Raw genomic sequence first — 21,353 nt, 5'->3', positions numbered from 1 at the left:
TATTATATTTTTAGAATATATAATATCCACATGTCAATTTGTAAGTTTTTTTATATTTTAAATTAAAAGCCACATAATACTTATATATTTATATATGTAAAGTATTGAATGTAATTAATAGTATCTTCATTCCTTATTTTAAATTTTATTAAAAAAAATACTTAATGTTTTTAGTATTTAATCTTTTATTTAATCAACCTGTGTAATACACGGGTTTTACACCTAGTATATAGAATGTAAACCAAAGATCTTGATTCTTGTGTAGTAAACGGACAGGATATTAGACCAACAACATTTCTGTGTAATTTACAATTATTCAGTTGAAATTATAAAACATAGTCTAGTATTTTCAAATATTTGAAAATTTCTGTCATACAAACTTTTCATTTTTGTTTTTAAGCATCCAATATTGTTTTCAAGCTACTTCCCCTTACTTCATTTTCTTGCATCATGTGTTGGCCAGTACCCTTCGTCTTCTCCGATCATTGATGATTGTATTGGACTAACCACATAACCCAATCAATTTTCGATCCGACCACATAACCAAATTTGCAGGGCTTCAGATTCACCACAACGTTTCCTCTACGTGGGTATGTGTGTGATTTACAATTTGGATTAGCTGCCTTCCAAGATTCTTCAACCCTCCATCGTCTCCACCATCAATCAAAACTAACCTAATATTCCATAACCTTGGTTTTCCTACATAACCAACAATTATCAGATAACCAAGTGCATGTGTGTGTGATTTACAGTTTGGATTAGCTGCCTTCCAAGATTCTTCAACCCTCCATCGTCTCCACTACCAGTCAAAACTATCCTAATATTCCATGACCTCGGTTTCCCTACATCAACAACAATTATCAAATAACCAAGTGCCTTCCACTCTTGATATTCCATCTCGTCAGCCTCCGACCTAGAACCCTATGTTATTCTTATCGATGCAGGCCTTTAAAGTGATTTTAATGCAAGATCGAAGCAAAATCAAGAATTTGAAGATGCAAAGCACCCTAATAGAGTGTGTAAGCTTGAGAAATCCATTTATGGATTGAAACAAGTGTCTCGTAGATGGAGTCTTTGTTTTGATGAGAAAGTCAAAGAGTTTAGGTTCTCAAGAAGCAAGGATGAGTCCTGAGTATATGTCAAAGTTAGTGGGAGTATAGTTAGCTTCCTCGTATTGTATGTGGATGACGTACTGCTCATAGGAAACGACGTCCCAACCTTGCAGGAGGTTAAGTCCTGGCTTGGGAAATGTTTCACTATGAAGGACCTCAGAGAAGCAATTTATATTCTGGGGATAAGGATATTGAGAAATAGGAGTAAGAGAATGATATGACTCAGTCAAAGCGCTTACTTGGATAAAGTGTTGAAACGTTTTAGCATGGAGAATTCCAAGAAAGGGGAGTTACCAATATAAAACAATACCAAGTTGAGTAAGACTCGGAGTCCGAGTATCGATGTCGAGATAGCAGAGATGAGTAGAGTACCTTATGCTTCCGCAGTTGGCTCAATCATGTATGTTATGACATGTACTCGCCCTGATGTGGCCTTCGCTTTGAGCATGGTCAACATATATCAAGGGAATCCTGGTAGAGCTCATTGGATTGCGGTAAAGAACATTCTTAAGTACCTACGAAGGACTAAGGACTAGTTCCTTATCCTCGGTGGGATTGATGACTTGAGAGTGCGAGGGTATAGTGACACCAGTTTTCAAACCGGCTGAGATAATTTCCGCTTTCAGTCGAGCTGAGTCTTTACCCTAAATGGAGGAACATTGACTTGGAAAAGTTCCAAGCAAGAGACTATAGCTAATTCAACATGTGAATTAGAGTACATAGCAGCAAGCGGAGCATCGAAGGAGGTGATATGGATAAAGAACTTCATTGGAGACCGTGGAGTTGTACCAGCCACAAAAAGGAGTCTATGGAGATTTTTTGTGATAACGAGGGTGCGGTTACCTTAACCAATGAACCAAGGGATCATGGTAGATCCAGACACATCAGATCCCCTTTCGAAGGGACTGAGTAGGGTTAAGCACTTGCAGCATGTTAGGAGTATTGGGCTGAATGAGGATATTAGTTTTAGTGATCAGATAGTATTTAGAAACTTGTAATATATAAAATGTAATTGAGATTTGATGATTAAATAAAGGAGTTTTATTTATGAGTGAAGTCACTATCTTGTGTTGATTTTTTACTGTTGTTTCGTTTCGCATGTTTTGACTTCCAGAATAATAAGATTATTCAAACCGTCCACAGTCGATATACTTTGGAAGTAGGTATTGAGGCAAGACCGTCATGAATTGGCTTGTAAATTGTCTAAAGAATTTAGACATAGCAAAAGTTTGTTGCAACTTTCATGAGTGCTCCCGAAATATGATTTAAGTATTGGATTAAACCCGCGCTCACATGAATCACTTCATGGAATTTATCATGAGTGATTGTGAGATGAAATATCATACAGTCTTTAAACCTAGATATATGAGTTGTTGTTTGCGAGTTGGTTGTGCATTGATAATGCATAAACGCATCAGTAACTTGATGTTATAAAACACATTGTTGTGTACGATTTAATGAGTAAATAGTACAAGCATATAAGTCAAAGTTTGTATGTTCCTTTTATCCTATGAGGATTAAAAGCGATATTTTGGGCCCCTCGATGATCTTGTTTTGACTTATGTGTCGGGTCCGGTCAGGACTAAGTTGATGTGTTCAATTAAGTTCTATGTCAGACAAATTGGAAATCAGGAAACAAACTGTTGGACAATAAGTATGATTATGCTCCAAGTATTTGTCCACACGATATCTTGAGAACGGAGGACTATACGATCCCTTTCTATAGGACGTGTCAGGGTTCGACAACAACTTTTGAGAACTACGATTGCTAATCAGATTTTAAAGTCGTACTTGCATTTATAGTTATTAGACTTATCCAAGTGGGAGACTATTAGATTAGGTGTCTAAGCCCATAACTATAATTGGTATGTACTTGACCCGATAGTGGCATGGTCCTTTTGGGTTGCCTTCACCATAGCAACTTGACTGGATGAATTATGGAGAAAGAGGTTAATTATGATTTATTAATATATTATAGGAATAATATATTAAAAGAGAAATCATATTATTTAATTAATATTGGTCAATAATTAATTTTATGGTCAAAAGAGATTAATTAAATTATGGGGACTGATATTGTAATTATAAGATAATTGCAAAATGGGTTGTGAATCCCTAAGTAAAGGGATGGATGAAATTCTTGTGGAATCCCACATAGAATTCGTCCATGGTAAGGGTTCTTGAAGGATCCTATGAGCTGCTTAGGGCTTAAGCAACCAGATTAGGTATTTGACTGAAACCCGAACTGCTCAACTATATAAGGAACCCCTTGTACACCTAAAATCGGCTACCAAAAACCCTAGAAGTATCTTAGAGCCGATTTTAGCCTTCTTCCCCCCCCCTCTCTCTCTCTCCTATTCATCCAACTTGCTATTGGGTCTGGGAGATGACTCAGTGATTCAGTTTGGGTTTTCAAGCACTGGATCGCGTATTGACTCGACGAGTCTGTTAGAGACTCGACGAGTCGAGTCGGGAAATTCTTGAATCAGTAGGGACTCGATGAGGGGAAAGTTGCGCTCATCAATAGGACAACATGGACTGTTGACCATTGACCAGTGACTTTGACTTTGACTGGGGATTGTCTTGTGCCTTTCAAGGGCATTTTGGTAATTGAGTATTTATTTAGTGGGTCACTCATGGGTACATGCGAGGCTGTTGGAGCTATATCTGGAGGAGTGGACAGTATTATCCCGAGCAACTAGCGAGGTGAGTTATCCTTACTATGTCAATAGGGTCTAAGAAACTAAGGCCGACCCTTTAGGTTGATATTCTGATTATAGTATGATGTATATGATTATGACCTGTTAGTTCGGTATCAAGATAGACATGATGTTGTTATGCTATGATGATTAGATAAATTGGTATGTTGGTGACTTGGTTAGGTCGGTATTCTAGTATATGAGATTGTTATGATTGATGATCTGTGAGATAGTTATACCTGATATATATGCTAGAATATGTAATCTATGTGTACATGGTTATTAGTTTGGTGGGGTTGAGGCGGTCCAGCTTTGTGTTGAAGGCCAACATACCCGATGAGTGGTCCAGATAGGCTGTGAGCCTGTATGATGGCCCAGTCACACCGAAGGCTTGGGATAGATCCAGATAGACTGTAGGCCTTGCAAGGCGGTCCAGTCAGGAGGCCTATTATGCATGTTGTTGTTAATTGTTATTGATATGGTATTATCAAGTGTGGTATTGGTATTTTTGGGGTAACTCACTAAGCTCTCGAGCTTACAGTTTCAGTTTATTGTTTCAGGCACATCAGGAGATCGTGGCAAGGCAAAGGCATGACTGTACCGCTCCTCATCCTTATGATTTTGTTTCTGGGACACTCTGATGAATAATATTTTGAAAACAATTTGTGTAACACTATTTGGTTTTTAATGGCTGGAAAAGTTTAAATTTGGCTTAAAATTTTGGATGTTACAGTATGCTCTTGATTTTCCGGTTTGGTTTTGTGTTTTGTAGTTATCCTTTCGAATTTTCAGGTTTCATTCTACATCTAGACTCAATTAAAAATATGAAATCGCCCTTCTTCCCATATTTTATGTATTTTTACAGTGATTGACTTCTTGGATTTTCATCAGGTTTTAAAATTGTAGTTTTTTTTTTTTTTTTTTTTTTTGTGATTTGTAGGGCTTTAAATCCACAGTTGTGCTTAAAATAGCTAAAACTTTATAATTTGACATTTATCTTTAAACTACAACCTCAAGCACCATTTCCTTTTTTGGTCATTAAAGGTTGAAAACCTTATCAGTTGACATGTATTTAGTTGGTTGGTTTTGTTTTTGAAATAACATAATGCCCTAATATAAGGTAGTTTGAATTCAAACTCTTTTTATTGTTTAAGTTATCATACTAATGTGTTTTTAGTTTAAATAAAGATACAAATTTTAGGCCGTATCTTTATTGATATCCAAGATAGACAGATTGAGGTGCATAAAGGGCAGGCCTCGAGGAAATTATGAATATTTGATTGAGGTTATTATACTTCTTTGAATATATCCACACTCTTATACTAGAATACATTCAATTCAACTGCTATAGGTCAACCTTTTGTCTTGATTATCCCTGCCTTATTGTTAAACACATGGCTGATCCTTTTGCCACAAATTATCTGGATTTTATTTTTTTAAAGTTTCATTCTTTTTAATGTTCGATAATTGGCAGGATGAAGCTGTTGAAAATGCGTGGAGTTGCTATTGAGTTCTCGGAAACTGTGTGAAATATTACAGTAATGGTCCCCCAAAAAATTACAATTATACCCTTGAGTCTCTGGAAAGGCTGTTTCATGAGTTGGTAATTGTTGTATTTCTTGATTTGCATAAAATTTAACCAAAGTTACTATTGAGTTCTCGATCTTTGAGAATGTTTATGAATCAATAACCATCAATAAAGGTAACCTTAATTTTCAAATATATACGAGTTTTTATGATTTTTGTAAATAGATTTGTCAGATTATTTCACAATGTTTCTTGATTTTCGGATAATAATTCCAGCTACATTTTAGGTAAGTTACCCTGAATTGGCAAGGTTTGTTGATACAACACTTGTGATTATTCCTGCAAGCATCTTTGAAAATTATATGTTAGAATCGAAGCTTTCTTAGAAGTCAAGAATGCTAATTATTTGTTCTCCACATCTATTAACCTAGTCTATGCATCACAGATATAAGGTATGACATTTTTCTTCATAAAAATATCACCATGTCCACTTTTGTGATTTTTCCTTTCAGTTTTTGAAGACGAGTCCACGATAATATTTTCTTGACCTGCTATTTCTTTGTTTTTACTATCATTTGTTGTAGCTTTTTGACCCGTTTTTTCTTTAGTTTTATTAGAAGAAATCTTGATTCTAACTGAAATTGTAATGGATTATAATAGTTTGAAGCTTATGGTTCTATGTGTGTTCTTATTAGTACTAATCTGGAAAAAACAAGGTTACAAGCTATCAGAGTCTTCAAAAGAAATTAAAAAGAAAAGCTTCACGCTTAACCCCATGGGTCTTCCCCTTCATCCAGTAAGCATCTTTACACTTCATTTTGATTGAAAAAAAATTGAATAATGTATATGACAACTTTTTTTCCTACATGGTTCACATGTGTTCATATTTTGCTTAAAAGGGTGTGTAAACATGGACCATCATTCAAGCTTTTGATTATTCAATGGGGACGGTGAGTTGATTATAGAGTAAAAATAGTTATGGTTACCACAAATCGTACCACAAAGCTTTTTAGTTTTGATCTAAGTAAAGTATGTAACATATAACCTGTAATTGATGTTATATGTTATCTTTTTTTTTTTTTCATTTAGTTACTTGAATAATCATTTTGAAAGCACATATTAAGATTTATTATAAGTGTGAATTGTATGATGGTGTGGATTGATAATTGGAAAGATAGAAAGAGCATCAAGGCATGGTCAATCCGATTCAATGTTATATAATATCATCCCTAATAAATGAAGATCTTATTGCCACATGTAATCTTCTCCTTTAAATTGCCACATATAATTTTCTTATAATTTTTGATTTGTTTGTTTTCGACATGTAATTTGCTTATTGGTTCTATTTTATTTTTAGTGAAAATCATTGATTTAATTAATCAATTCATACTTAAAATAAATTATAATAAATTCCATCAAATTTAAGTCTCAATATATTTGTTTACCTTTTTTATTTTCATTATTTACATAAGAGTAACTTTTTTCAATTTGAACTTATTTTTACATAAATTTGTATTACTTTTGAATTCATTTATATACTTATTCATAAAGCTTTATATATATATATATATATATATATATATATATATATATATATATATATATATATATATATAAGCTTTATATATATATAGGGTTAAGTTCAAATGAGAACACTATTTAATATGAGAACGTGAGAACACTGCTTTATGTTACTATTCTACTAGGAATTTTGTATATACAATGATATGACATTATTCATCAACAAATATACGAACAATCACACATTAATATTCACATTAAAATTTTGTATTTACAACTTTATGATATTATTCATCACCGAATATATGAACAATCACATATTTAACATTCACATTAGAATTTACTAAATTACTACATATATATATATATATATATATATATATATATATATATATATATATAAATTTTATAGTAGAATAGAAATATAAAATTGAATATATTCATATTATAACTACTACAATACTATACATATTAAATTCATAATAGAATAGTAACATAAAATAGTGTTCTCACGTTCTCACATTAAATAGTGTTCTCATTTGAACTTAACCCTATATATATATATATATATATATATATATATATATATATATATATATATATATATATTGGATTTTAAATTATAATAATAATTTATCCTCCAATAAGGGAAGTTCAATACATATCGATTGAAGGCAAACAGGCAACAAGCTGCGCCGCTAGCCATTTCTAGATAGCAAAACCAATTCTTTTGAAAACTACATTTATGGATCTAGGGAATATATATATATATATATATATATATATATATATATATATATATATATATATATATATTCTGATGAATCATCTTACTTTTGAATCGTCTAATGATTCATTTTATATATCTAGTAGGGTACCCGCGCGATGCGGCGGCGCCAAATAATTCATTTCCGCAGATAGTTTTTAACCAGCGATTAGTTCATTTTCGTGTCAAATAGTTCATTTCAACCTTTTGTCAGATTGTTTTGTATCGACAAGGCATAAGAGTCGTTACCTATGGCATGTGTGGTCTTGGAATTACCCAATGAATGTCTCCTAACGCCGCGAAAGGGACCGATAGAAGCAGACACAAATTGACTCACTACATGAACTACATAAGCGGACGAATAGCAGTAATATATAATAGACTTTTATTATAAAAGAACAAAAAAATAGAATTTATTTATGTCAGTCGATTGAAGAATTCAAGCTCACCCGGTATTTAGATAGTTCTTTTTGGCGGATGCGACAACGACAAATAGTTTATTTCAGTGATTTGTTTTCCTGTTGGTATGTTGTTTCGAAATAAAAATAAAAGTACGTTTCTATTATGGATAAAAAAGCAGTTAATATTGGGTTGAAATCAAAAGCATGTTATCTTTTGTTTTAAATAACTATTTTTGGATCTTTTGGGTTATATATCAAATTACGTTGTTGTTTGAAATTAAAAAAATAAAATTTTGTTGTTCTTTTAGATTTTAAAATATACTTACTTGTTTAGAGTTAATCATAATATACACAAATATAATATATTATGCATTTTTTAAAACGAACATATATGGTGATAAAAAAGAATAAAGTAAATCGACGTCTATTTTCTTGAAAACAGTAAAAACTTTATTCTTCTTTTTCTATTATCGAAAATTATTTGTATTATATCTATCATTATTATAATATAATTAAGGAGAATATATTTAATATTATTTATATAGATAAAATGTTTAATATATCAAGACATGATATGAAATCCAATAAAAAAAAAATATTAGGTGTGCTATGTATTCATCCCACCCCACATCTTATTGTATTTTTCGTATCTTAATTATTTTAATCATACCACTTCTATTTCTCACTTTTTTTTTTTTTTTTTTAACTATTTTGATAAATTATATATCATTATTAATAATAATTTATATTTGATCAAGTTATTTATAAATTGATTTAAATTTAAAAAAAATCAACTATATATTGAATAAGTGTTTTTTCTAAAACGTTTATGCACAACCCATTTGTTTGATATAATTTTGAAAGTTACTATAGTGAATTAAATTTCTAATTATCAATTATTAATTATCAACTAGATGCATGCCCCCGCTACGCGGGGGTTAGATGGTGTGCATATCATTTCGTTGAAGATTACATTAAAAGTGTAACTGTATGCTGTATAACCTCTTAATGGAAAACAAACCGTGTATGCTGTATAACCTTTTAAGCTACCGAGAAGTAGATGTTAAAAGCTAAATATATGTTCAATGGAAAACAAACGTGTGAATGATGGATATGTGTAGAAAAAAGGTATCAAATTGACAACAAAACTTAGACGACTAATTCAAACCAAGAACGCCATACAATGAAAACATAAACTAAAATACAATCAAAACATAAACTAAAATATTAGTCAATGATAGTTAAGGGGAAGGCTGTTTCTGGTTGGATTATTTCACTGTATTGTGTTTGGATTCTATGATAGAATATGGATAAAAACATAGTCATTCATTATATGGTGGTTACATAGTCTTTCATTAGATAGATGGTTACAAAAGTGGTGGATGTTGTTAGAAGTAGCTAATAAAAACTTTCATTACAGAAGCACATGCAAAAACGGGTTGATCCTGCGTTCGTCATGCTGTTGGGTGGTCCTGGATGATCTTGTTACATATTTTCACGGCTGCTGTGATGTTTTCATGCATCATCTCGAACATGTCAAGTATGAGAACAGCGTCTTTATCGATGTCAGTAATAACCTGGTTGGTGATCGTCAGTTCTTTGTACGGTAGCTTATCTGGGGCGTCTTGTAGGAGCGTCTACATTTGGGTGTTTGTTCCTGTGAATGTTTCTTGAACATCTCCTAAGCAGGTCTTCATTGTGTGGAGGTGTTGGGTAATCTTCAGCATGATAGTATTCATGGTTTTTTGTGATGTTTAGTGGTAAGGTCGTTTATTTGGGGACGTCATTTTATAGGGGTTGAATGTAGTTGTTGTGTAGTAATAATTGTGGGGCATTTAAAGTTCACCTGGGAAGTGATGTACATAGGGTGGCTGGTAAGAGGGGTTGACTGTTTTTTTTTTTTCCTTTTTTGGCTGATGTAACTATTGTGAGAATTTACCTTTTGGAAGAAAGAACTAAGAACAAAAAAGGAAGAGCGGTGGAGAAGAAAGCAGAAAGAAATTGGGAAGCAGAACACGTGGATCATAAAGGAAATGAGAAAAGGCCACGTACACAGAAGTCAACAATAAACCTTAACAAAAGGAAAAACGGATAAAATAAGAAAATGACAAACAAAGACAACTACAGGGTTAAAACCAACAATCCCACAAAAGAAAAATAAAGAATAGAGGAACTTCCAAATTAGAAGGACTATAAACATCAAATTACTGTAGATAAGCGACGAAAAATTTAATATATATGTATAATTATGAAAATATGTGTTCTTTAGATAATGACATGAAAACTTGAAAAACAATACTTTTCTATTATATTCCAAACTAAAAGTTGTTAATACTCTGATTAATAAACCAATTAAAAAATAAGTTAAATTGTTTTTTAGGTAAGCATTATTATTGTTAGTAGTAGTTATTTTAGTAATATTAATGTTTTCTTTTTATTAGATAAATGTTATATAATCTCGTGTCTTTTCTAGAAACATACATATTAGTATCATGCATAATTAAAGTATAAGAGTGATAGTTTTGAAAAAATATCTATTCAAAAGAATTAGATATTGAAACCAATAAAAAACCCATACTTATAAAATATCGACGTCAATGTAAATGCTCAAGTTAATGTAGGTATCTTAACTTACAAAAAAGTTAATTGTACTTTGTACATCTAAGAAATAATGAAAACTTGATATATACCTACATCGATTTACACATTTATACAGCTTTATACATAAACACAAAAATTTATACAAACACGCACCACTTATTATGCATACATACATAGGTTTATACATATATACAAGTTATACATACATACAGAGGTTTAATCAAACAAAAAATCTAAATAAAACAAAAACTTATGCACACTATAATGTGAACTCAATTATATAGTTTAATTATAAACATCGGTTACTATTGGGTGTCTCTTAACTACTCAATTTTATCAGAAAAACGTATCCTTAGCATCTGTCTGCCCATCTTCGTATCAGAAAAAGCTCTTCAAGCTCACATTGCCTTTTTCATAACAGCTTTTTGTATAGCCTTTTAACTCCGTTCTCATCCTACAAAACAAAATCAGACAATTATACATAATATTACACACACAAGTAAAATAAATGAGACAAATTACAAGAATAAAAACAAAACAAAAATACTATGAGAAATCACAAGCAAACAACAAACAATGGAATGATTATTACCGGTTCATCTTTTTGTCTTCAGTTGCATATACAAAATCTAATCAACTTTTACATATTTGCAACAATCAAAGGAGGCCAATGATTTCGATTAAAAAAAATGTCACACTGAATCGATCTAACACTAACAAAAATCGACATATAAATTCATCAAGAGTGGACTTCCGAGAATGGCTTCGACAGGTTAGACGGAGTACAATGGAGAAGCCGATGGTAGCGAATAACTATAAATGATGGCTGAGAGAGTGGTGGTGGCGTTAACAAGAAAATGAGAACGATAAGGGGGACACGGTTAGTTGTGGTGGTGACGGTGCACGATTTGCCGGATGTATGAAACGGGTTGCAGAGAGAAGAGGGAAAGGGGTCGTGTGAGAGAGAGAGCGGTTGAGAAGAGTGATTAGCGTTTTTGAGTATGTTTATGTTTTGTGTTATCCCTTGCCACTTACCAGCCATCAGATCAAATATCAAATGAATGGTCCTGATTAAACATGTTGGCAATCCATTTAATGTGCCATGTCACAAATCCATGTGACTTTCTCTTATTTATGAAATTATAAATATACGTACCTGACCATGCATAGAAATTTGTACATCAAGCTTCATAACTTGTTTTTAAGACATTTTCTTAAGATATGTTTAATTTTATTGTACATAAGGCATAAAAATTTGTATTTAAGACATCGAAGATGTATGCTTTATAAGATGGTATATATATATATATATATATATATATATATATATATATATATATATATATATATATATATATATATATATATATATATATATATATATATATTACTTTTTAAATTGCCCAAGGTTTAGGTTTATAAGTTTATATTTTTTTTTTTAGTAAACTCATGGAATAGTTTAATACACACCTAGTTTAATATATAAAACACACATACAAAATAAAATTAATAATTTTAGTTTAGGTTTCCCATTTCTTTCTTCATCTCAATGTGAAACGGCGACTTCTCAAATCTCACTCCCACCCAATTAAGACGTCAGGAGCCCAATCCTGCTTCGTCGACGAGATGAAGGGGTGTTTGAGGTATCTTTTCAGAGGGCAAAATGATTTTTAGGAAAAGTTTCATAAAGTCAGTTCCTGATTTTCCAGAGTCTGTTTTCCTTCTCTAAAAAATCCAAACATCTTTTCTTTTATCTTTTTCCCAAAATCTTTTCTCTTTGTCTTTTTCCCAAAATTCCCCTCTCAAAAATATCACAAACACCCCGAAGACAGAGTTACCGGCCGCCTGTGGATGCCCTTCCGTCTCACCGCCTGTCGACGCCCTTCCGCCTCACCTCCGGTCTTCATGTCACGAGCTTCGTTTTGCTATCGACTCGACAGTCGACTGTGTTTCATGGATACTCGACTATAACTTCACAGTTCACATCCCCTCGACCGACGACACCTTAGTAAGTGGTTATTTCAATTTCTGAATTTCTGATACATTTGAGAGTTTCCGATTTTTGTGAATTTGCTGTTATTTCTCATATCTATGATGTTGCTGTGAATTTCCGATTTGTGATGTTCCTGTGATGTTCTGATTTCTATGATGTTCCTGTGATTTCTCATATCCGTCATCAATGTAATTTGATGACATCCCTAAATTAGACCCTTTTTCATTCCACTAACAGTTAATACCGTTGAAAGTCATTTGGTATCTACAATATCATCTTTATGTGAGAAAGCTACTTACTTGGGAAGCTGTTAGAGTGGAATTATAGTGCAAGATCCAATTTGATCATCATAATGTAATAATTGGAAAGTATAAAGCCATAATTCGTTAAATTTATAGAATATAAGGTATTTCTCGAGAAAAGTTAGATTTAAAAAATGTCTTAATAAGAAAAAAAAAACTAAAAGCATAATGTTGTTATAACTGAAAGTATAATGCTAAAACTGGTAATTAAAATGAAATAAGTTTAGATTTTAAAATTATCTTGATTGGAAAAAGCTTCAACTACAATATGCTTTTAGCAGGTTAATTTTTGAAAGTACCATGTATTATTGGTTATATTTTCAATGTAAAACTATTGGGAAAAAATATAAAAACCACATGGCCTTAACAAGAAAAAAAATTTAAAGTAAAGCTATTAGGAAAAAATATAAAAACCACATGGCCTTAACAAGGAAAAAATTTAAAGTATAGTATAAGCTGTAACCAAGAAAGAAGCATATTAAATAAAATAAAAGTATGTCTTGAGGTTAGACTTTGAAAATATAATGCTATAAAGGCAAGTAAGAAAAAAATAAAAGTAATAAATAGATTGTGAGAATAAAATGCTATAATTGAAAGTATAAAAAATAACTCGTTAGTTTTTAAAACTACAAGCTTCTTAATAATAGAAAAATAGAATGTATTTTTTCCTGAATGACGTATGAATAAAAAAACAAAGAATAATATGCAACCAAAATCGAACAAGTTCAATTTTTTAAAGTGCAGTGTTTGAAGAAAACAATGTTTTATTTCTTTGTAGGAAATAAAGTAGAAGTACAATGTCTTAATAAGTAAGATATTGAAAGTACAGCAATAGAAATGATATGATTTTCAATGAACAATAACTTAATTGGATAGAAAAATAATAATAGCATATTGTGTTAATAGAAAAAATGTAGATTCTGAATCAAACAAGTTTATAATGTATTTATTAGAAACAAATATTAAAACTATTACAATGTCTTAAAAGAAACAAAGAAAAGTATAATGATACAATTAGTAAAAAAAACAACTTTACATTTTCAAATGCAATGTTTTAATATACTGGAAAATAGAATGTCATAATACGAAAAAAGTGGTTCGACTTTAAAACTGTAACTTAAAGGATAACACTAAACCTGGTTTGATTCTCAAAGTATAATGTGTCCTAAAAAGAAAAATGTCTTAATGGGAAAAAAGTAAAAGTATGGAGCTATATGTGGTAACAAAAGTAAATAAATAAAAAAGATTTTCAAATTAGAATGTCATGGATTAGATTCTCAAAGTTTAATAAAAGTAAGCTGTCTTAATTTGTTTGATTTAGAAAGAATGCACAATGTTATATTATATTTTGATACTAGACTTTGATTTTTTTTTTCTTATTCATAATAGATAATATTATGTAAAAATACTTTGTTTACAGACCCATAGGTGTGCTAATAAAAGTTTAGTGACCACTTTGGAACATAACATAAAGTATTATTAAAACCGATTAAACCTATAATAGTATTGGTAACAAAAAACAAACAAGTTTAGATATTGGAGATACAATGTATAGTTGTCTAGGTTTTTACAATACAAGGTTTTAATGAAAAAGTAATTAAATCTACAATATGTCTTAATAGGAAAAGAAATTTCAAGTATATTTACTATTAGATGCTAAGCAAAATAGAACACATATAGATTGAGAATGTACAAAAAGTATAAATAGATAAATAAGTAAAAGTACAATGTCTTAATACATTAAATTTTGGAAGTATAATGCTATGATTGGTTAATAATAGAAAAAATATCGAACTTGCAATGTCATAATTAAAAAAAAAAATTAAAGTTAGTGAAAATCAAACATGTTCAAATTATTATCAAAGTAGAATATTATGCAAGGCTATAATGTTTTAATGTGTTGGATTTTAAAAGTATAATGCTATTAAGTTTTCAAAATATGATATCTTTATAGAAAAAAAAACATTAGTACAAAGTTTTAATATGCTAAATGTTTAAGATGTAATGTCTTAAATGAAAAAAAAAGTATGTTTTACCTTTACAATGTCAATGTCTTAAATAAGAAAAATAAGGCATTCACTAATCAGATAAACTAAGAACATGATGAAAGGCTTAAAGCATTCTGGAAGAATACTTGTATCAATCAATTATCGGGAACATTTACATCCAAATGGGTATTATAGTTTATTTATTGTTAATTGATCATTTTTTCAAGGTTTTGATTGTGTAGATTATGTAATTAGGATCCAATTGACATATATTTATTGTTATTTATACTCACTCTATGCGGTTGTTTGTTATGTTTAGATTAAACTTTATGGACATCAAATTATTGGTATTACATGTCTATGCAGTATGCAGGAAAGTAAAAATATATGAAAATAGAAAAAAACAAAAAAACCATAAACCGGGTTGACCCAGGTTTTAAAACATTGAATGCAGGGCAACAAAGGGAGATTTTGTGCTCCTAAAAAACGCAGATGCAGGGCTCCATGGCTTCTTCCGTCTTTTCTCTGCCTACAACACTCAGGGGGTGTTTGGCTTAGCTTTTAAAATCCTAAAAGTCCTTTTTGGAAAAATTGTAAAAAGTCAGGATTTCCTGACTTTTCCAAAAAGTTCATTTTCCTTGTATAAAATCTCCAAAAGTAACTTTTAAAATCAGCTTTGCCAAACATCTTTTGCCTTTTTTTCTTTTTCAAAAAGGACTTTTGGACTTGAAAAGCTAAGCCAAACACCCTCTCAAAGCTCAAAGACAAAGACCCGCTCTTCTTCCATGCCCTAATTTCATTCAACCTCACTTAACCTTCAAATTTCCCAGGTATGAATGTCTTCGGTTTCTAATTAATTAATAAGTAAATGTTTCTGCCTTTGATTACTCAAAATTCATTTTGGTTAACAGATTAGGGATTTCTTATTCAAAAAGAAAAGAATCAAGACTTGTGATTTCTTGTTTGGTTGAAGATAATCCTGAAGCGTGTCAAGAATCAAATCCCGTATGTACATCTCTCTTCTTTTTAATTTGTTGTCTTGTTATAATCATTTGCAAAGACATTTCCAACTTGTTGAAAATTATTGATGAATTTGGCATTAAAGTGAGTAACCCTGGAATTGACTGCAAATAATTAGAATTTTAGTTGCTACTGAATTGAGAGTTAGATTTGGTTTTGTATGATTGATAATAGGGGTTTGTGTTTAGAATCAAACAAAGTTCATATAATTTGTTGCTTTACTAATTATGTTCAAGCCAAAAGGATACAATTTCAAGATAATGCAGTTAAAAACGATAAAACATTTCATATATATATATATATATATATATATATATATATATATATATATATATATATATATATATATTTCTTAATTCATAATTTCTTGACTTAAAATTGTTGTTTGTTTGAACATGGAAACTTGCAGGGAGCAACAATAGATCTCAAACTCCCAAGAAGAAGCTTGTTATTACATTTTACCTGCAATTCTTGTGGTGAAAGATCAAAAAAGCTCATAAACAGATTAGCTTTTGAAAAAGGGACAGTTTTTGTACAGGTATTTGTTCTGTTTCATTTTCTCAATATCACAAATTCAGTGAAAAATGTTTTTTTTATTTTTTATTCTCATGTATGGATTATTTTGTTTTCAGTGCACAGGGTGTTTGCAGTATCACAAACTTGTTGACAATCTGAATCTTGTGGTTGAATATGATTTAAGGGAGGAAACAGATATGAGTTCTGATACAACAGATCAAGTTTAGGAAATCAACATGAGTTTATATTTATGCTGTAAATTTTGATCTGGATTTTGCTTTTGCATAGATATATATTTATTTGCAAGGAGTTTTGAATCATATAATGGTTGGAAAACATACAACTTGATAAAAGGAGAATCCAATGAACAAAAATGCTAACTTTTAATTACATCTTCACTGGAGAGTGTACCTCTTTTTAATGTGTGAAAATCACACTTTGACCATTTTGCCCCTGTTTCATCATATCTTAAAGGTAATCATTTGGTGGTTTTCAGCTGCAATTGGATCCAAGTTTAAAGATACGTAGGTGGGGTGGGGTAGTCTTTCCACTACTTTGACCATTTTACCCCTATTTGTTTTTTATAGTGTGGGGATGTTTTGCTGCCATATGGTTAAACGTTTCATCCACAGTTCATCCGTTTTTTTAAGACCCGGTGCTTTCAGATTTCAAGGTTGTTGGTGGAAGAGTTTTCCCATACTTTGACCATTTTACCCTTATTGGTTGGGTTTTTATGTATAGCTATTAGTTCTCAGTTATTACTATTGGAAAATGTATCTATTTTTTTTTTTGTCAATATAATCAACCACTTAGATTCTAGCAAATGTTTTGAGTTTTGGTATAATGCAATTAACCTCAGTTCAATAATAATTCATTTTAATTCCTTGTTATATATAACACCTCAAATCTTTATTATTTTTTTGACAAATTAATTTGTTTAATTTTTATCTATGATATTAAATAGTCAAATCTGTAATGGCTATATAATATTTTTATTGTTTTTTAAAATTTATAATTATATACATATTGACACCGTTATATGGGGACCTCCATATTGACACCGTTGTACTTTTTAGGGTTTAGGGTTTTATGGTTTTCAACTTTTTAGGGTTTAGGGTTTTATGGTTTTCAAGATTTAAAAAATTTCATTTTGATTTTTTTTTGAAGATTGTTTCTTGATGTGGATGGATGAAATGGGTCTGATAAACCAGCTGCCCCTGTCCACCCATTCCACCCCAACATGAGTGTAAGAAGAGGGGTATTATCGTCACAATGTGCAGATGTGATGCAACAGTTTTTTCAGTTAAGGAGAAAGAAGAAAGAGAAGAAAGTTGAAACTGAAACTCCACCACCTTCATGTCTTCCGATTGTCACAAATCGTCGTCATCATCATCATTCCAAGTTGTTGAGTAAGATTCATGGTGCATTTAATATCATGTTTTGTTTATAGATGAGATCTTTCTTCATTGTATTTAGTATTCTTTTTGGTAATGTGTTTGTGTGATTTAAAAACCATGTTGTGATTGGTTTATCTTTTTATGATATGTAAGTTTAATAGTTTTCATTTTAAATAAATTTTAGTTGAAGTATTGTTGAAAACTAAATGCATTTTGTTAAATATCTGAACGTGAATTAAATAAAATATTTTCAAGTATACTTTATAAATGGGATAAGTAAACGTGCATATGTTTTTTTATTTATTTCCTGTAAAGTAAAGAATAAAAACAAATCTGACTAATATAACTATATATAATATAGATATTTTTATAATTAATAAAATAATAGAAAAATGTTTTCGTATGAAGCTATTTAAATTACCAGCCAAAAGTGAATCTCATTAATTCGTATGCCACGCTAACTTATCATTTAAAAAAAATCTAAAGTATAGTATATATTTAATAATGTTAGCAAAATAAAAGATAAAATTATTATATAGATAGTTTGAAAATTGTGAAAAAAATGATAAAAAGTATTATATTACAGTTACAAATTTCATATTTAATATTAGATTTTAAAATTAAATAAATTAATTATTCAATATGTATATAATTATAAAATTTAAAAAACAATAAAAATATTATATAGCATTACGGATTTGACTATTTAATATCATAGATAAAAATTAAACAAATTAATTTGTCAAAAAAATAATAAAGATTTGAGGTATATATAACAAGGAATTAAAATGAATTATTATTGAACTGAGGTTAATTGCACTATACCAAAACTCAAAACATTTGCTAGAATCCAAGTGGTGGATTATATTGACAAAAAAAATAGATACATTTTCCAATAGTAATAACTGAGAACTAATAGCTATACATAAAAACCCAACCAACAAGGGTAAAATGGTCAAAGTATTGGAAACCTCTCCCACCAACAACCTTGAAATCTGAAAGCACCGGGTCATAAAAAAACAGATGAACCGTGAATGGAACGTTTAAGCATATGGCACCAAAACATCCCCACACCATAAAAAACAAACAGGGCTAAAATGGTCGAAATAATGGAAAGACCACCCCACACCACCCACTATTTATCTTTAAACTTGGATCCAATTGTAGCTGAAAACCACCAAATGATCACCTTTAAGATATGATTAAATAGGGGTAAAATGGTCAAAGTGTGATTTTCACACATTGAAAAAAGGTACACTCTCCAGTGAAGATGTAATTAAAAGTTAGCATTTTTGTTCATTGGATTCTCCTTTTATCAAGTTGTATGTTTTCCAAACATTATATGATTCAAAACTCCTTGCATATATATATATATATATATATATATATATATATATATATATATATATATATATATATATATATATATATATATATATATATATATATATATATATGCGAAAACGCAAATAATTTGCGAAAACGTGAAAACATGAAAAACCTATGATATTGTGTCACCTCAACATTATATTTTGGAAAATAATTAATCCAAACTTTGAATACATAAAGATAATCGATGATAGATGAGAAATTGTTTCATATTAGCAAAGTATGATTTTTAACATTTTAATTATGAAAACATGAATTTAAAAATGATTAAGGACGTGATTTTTTTTTTTAATAAAACCGTCTTTAAATCTATATTACCATAACATCATCCAATGTAAACTTACTATCTTTAATTTATTGCTAATAAAATTTTTTTTATAGTACATTTGTTTGATTATTATAAGATAAAATATGTTTTTGCATTTTCGCAAGATATTTATATTTTCGCATGAACCTATATATATATATATATATATATATATATATATATATATATATATATATATATATATATATATTCAACCACAAGATTCCGATTCTCAACAAGTTTGTGATACTGCAAACACCCTATGCACTGAAAACAAATAATCCATAAATCAGAATAAAAAAATAACATTTTTCATTGAATTTTTGATATTGAGAAAATGAAACAGAACAAATACCTGTACAAAAACTGACCCTTTTCATAAGCTAATATGTTTATGAGCTTTTTTGATCTTTCACTACAAGAATTGCAGGTAAAATGTAATAACAAGCTTCTTCTTGAGAGTTTGAGGTCTATTGTTGCTCCCTGCAAGTTTCCATGTTCAAACAAACAACAATTTAAGTCAAGAACTAACAAGAAATCATGAATTAAGAAATATATTTGTGAAATGTTTTATCGTTTTTAACTGTAGGCGTTCCATTATCTTGAAATTGTATCCATTTGGCTTAAATAGAAGTAGTAAAGTAACAAATTATATTTTGATTATTTGTTAGCAACTAAAATTCTAACTCTCAATTTAGTAGCAACTAAAATTCTAATTATTTGCAGTTAATTCCAGGGTTACTTTATTGCCAAATTCATCAATAAGTTCGAAATGTAATTGCGAATGATTATAACAAACTAAAAAGAGATGTACATACGAGATTTGATTCATGAGAGCCAGAAGATCCTTCCGATTCTTGACACGCTTCAGGATTATTTTCAACCAAACAAGAAATCACAAGTCTTGATTCCTTTCTTTTTGAATAAGAAATCCCTAATCTGTTAACCAAAATGAATTTTGAGTAATCAAAGGCAGGAGCACTTATTTGAGCGCTTGTTAATAAATTTAGTAATACTAAGAAAACTAGATTAGAAACCGAAGACATACCTGAGAAATTTGAAGGTTAAGTCAGGTTGAATGAAATTAGGACATGGAAGAAGGGCGAGTCTTTGTCTTTGAGCTTTGAGCGTTGTAAATAACCAAGGAAGAGAAAATACGGAAGAAGCCATGGAGCCCTGCATCTATGATTTTTAGGATCACAAAATCTCCCATCGTTGCCCTGCATTCAATGTTTTAAAACCAGTCCCGGTTTTTTTCCATATATTTTTACTTTCCTGCTGCATAGACATGTAATACCAATAATTTGATGTCCACAAAGTTTAATCTAAACATAACAAACAACCACAAAGTTTAAATACCCATTTGGATGTAAATGTTCCCGACAATTAATTGATACATGTATTCTTCCAGAATGCTTTAAGCCTTTCATCATGTTCTTAGTTTATCTGATTAGTGTATGCCTTATTTTATTTGAACTTCATAATTATATCAATTAGGCTATAAATGCAAACAACAATGGCTATATGCATTTAAGTTGGTGTTCTTCAACCATCATTGTTTTACTTCTATTGTGCATCATACGGGCTTTAAAAGATGTAATTGATGGTTTTGGGTGCCTAATTCAGTAAAAGCTTCTTTGTGGTACTTGATGTAGTGTTATCTGCATCAAGAACTAGATCAAACAATGGTTCCATGTATAGGATCACATGTTTTTTTTATTATTTCCTGTTTCAAGAATTAATGTAGCTACTTTTAGAAAATCTTTTCTTCATTTGTTTATTGACATTGGAATAGAAGGCCACACCACGATTCC

The 21,353-nt window shown here is 30.3% G+C and overlaps 2 protein-coding genes across 4 annotated transcripts; one reads left to right on the top strand and one right to left on the bottom strand.

The window, feature by feature from the left end:
- The first annotated feature begins 12,167 nt into the window (after window positions 1-12,167).
- On the top strand, window positions 12,168-17,343 carry LOC145097870 (uncharacterized). The gene is made up of 6 exons (XM_079035530.1): window positions 12,168-12,635; window positions 15,365-15,451; window positions 15,665-15,740; window positions 15,822-15,915; window positions 16,340-16,468; window positions 16,563-17,343. The coding sequence occupies exons 2-6, from the start codon at window positions 15,403-15,405 to the stop codon at window positions 16,671-16,673; spliced, it is 459 nt and encodes a 152-aa protein (XP_078891656.1). The 5' UTR covers window positions 12,168-12,635; window positions 15,365-15,402; the 3' UTR covers window positions 16,674-17,343.
- Window positions 17,344-18,618: 1,275 nt separating this feature from the next.
- LOC145100816 (uncharacterized) lies at window positions 18,619-20,866 on the bottom strand. 3 transcript variants are annotated; one of them, XM_079037946.1, is made up of 4 exons: window positions 20,588-20,866; window positions 20,358-20,478; window positions 19,895-20,022; window positions 18,619-19,032 (listed from the first exon to the last, which is right to left on the bottom strand). In XM_079037946.1, the coding sequence occupies exons 1-4, from the start codon at window positions 20,719-20,721 to the stop codon at window positions 19,029-19,031; spliced, it is 387 nt and encodes a 128-aa protein (XP_078894072.1). In that variant the 5' UTR covers window positions 20,722-20,866; the 3' UTR covers window positions 18,619-19,028. The 3 variants fall into 3 exon arrangements, with proteins under 3 accessions (XP_078894072.1, XP_078894070.1, XP_078894071.1); XM_079037944.1 differs by having other exon boundaries at window positions 18,619-19,010; XM_079037945.1 differs by lacking the exon at window positions 18,619-19,032 and adding an exon at window positions 19,734-19,806.
- Window positions 20,867-21,353: the final 487 nt, after the last annotated feature.

The sequence above is a fragment of the Lactuca serriola genome, chromosome 4 (assembly GCF_051521515.1).
Source record: "Lactuca serriola cultivar US96UC23 chromosome 4, Lser_US96UC23_V15, whole genome shotgun sequence".
NCBI lineage: Eukaryota > Viridiplantae > Streptophyta > Magnoliopsida > Asterales > Asteraceae > Lactuca > Lactuca serriola.
Note: the sequence above shows the minus strand (reverse complement) of the source record. Positions and strands in the feature narration are given on the sequence as shown.

Bases quoted from the DNA above. Each gene is read 5' to 3' on its own strand.
- LOC145097870 (XM_079035530.1), top strand. From the start codon at position 15,403: ATGCAGGGCTCCATGGCTTCTTCCGTCTTTTCTCTGCCTACAACACTC. The intron at 15,916-16,339 runs GTATGTACATCT...GGAAACTTGCAG, and splicing joins CGTGTCAAGAATCAAATCCC to GGAGCAACAATAGATCTCAA. The intron at 16,469-16,562 runs GTATTTGTTCTG...TTTTGTTTTCAG, and splicing joins AAGGGACAGTTTTTGTACAG to TGCACAGGGTGTTTGCAGTA.
- LOC145100816 (XM_079037944.1), bottom strand. From the start codon at position 20,721: ATGCAGGGCTCCATGGCTTCTTCCGTATTTTCTCTTCCTTGGTTATTT. The intron at 20,479-20,587 runs GTATGTCTTCGG...TTTGGTTAACAG, and splicing joins TTAACCTTCAAATTTCTCAG to ATTAGGGATTTCTTATTCAA. The intron at 20,023-20,357 runs GTATGTACATCT...GGAAACTTGCAG, and splicing joins GCTCTCATGAATCAAATCTC to GGAGCAACAATAGACCTCAA.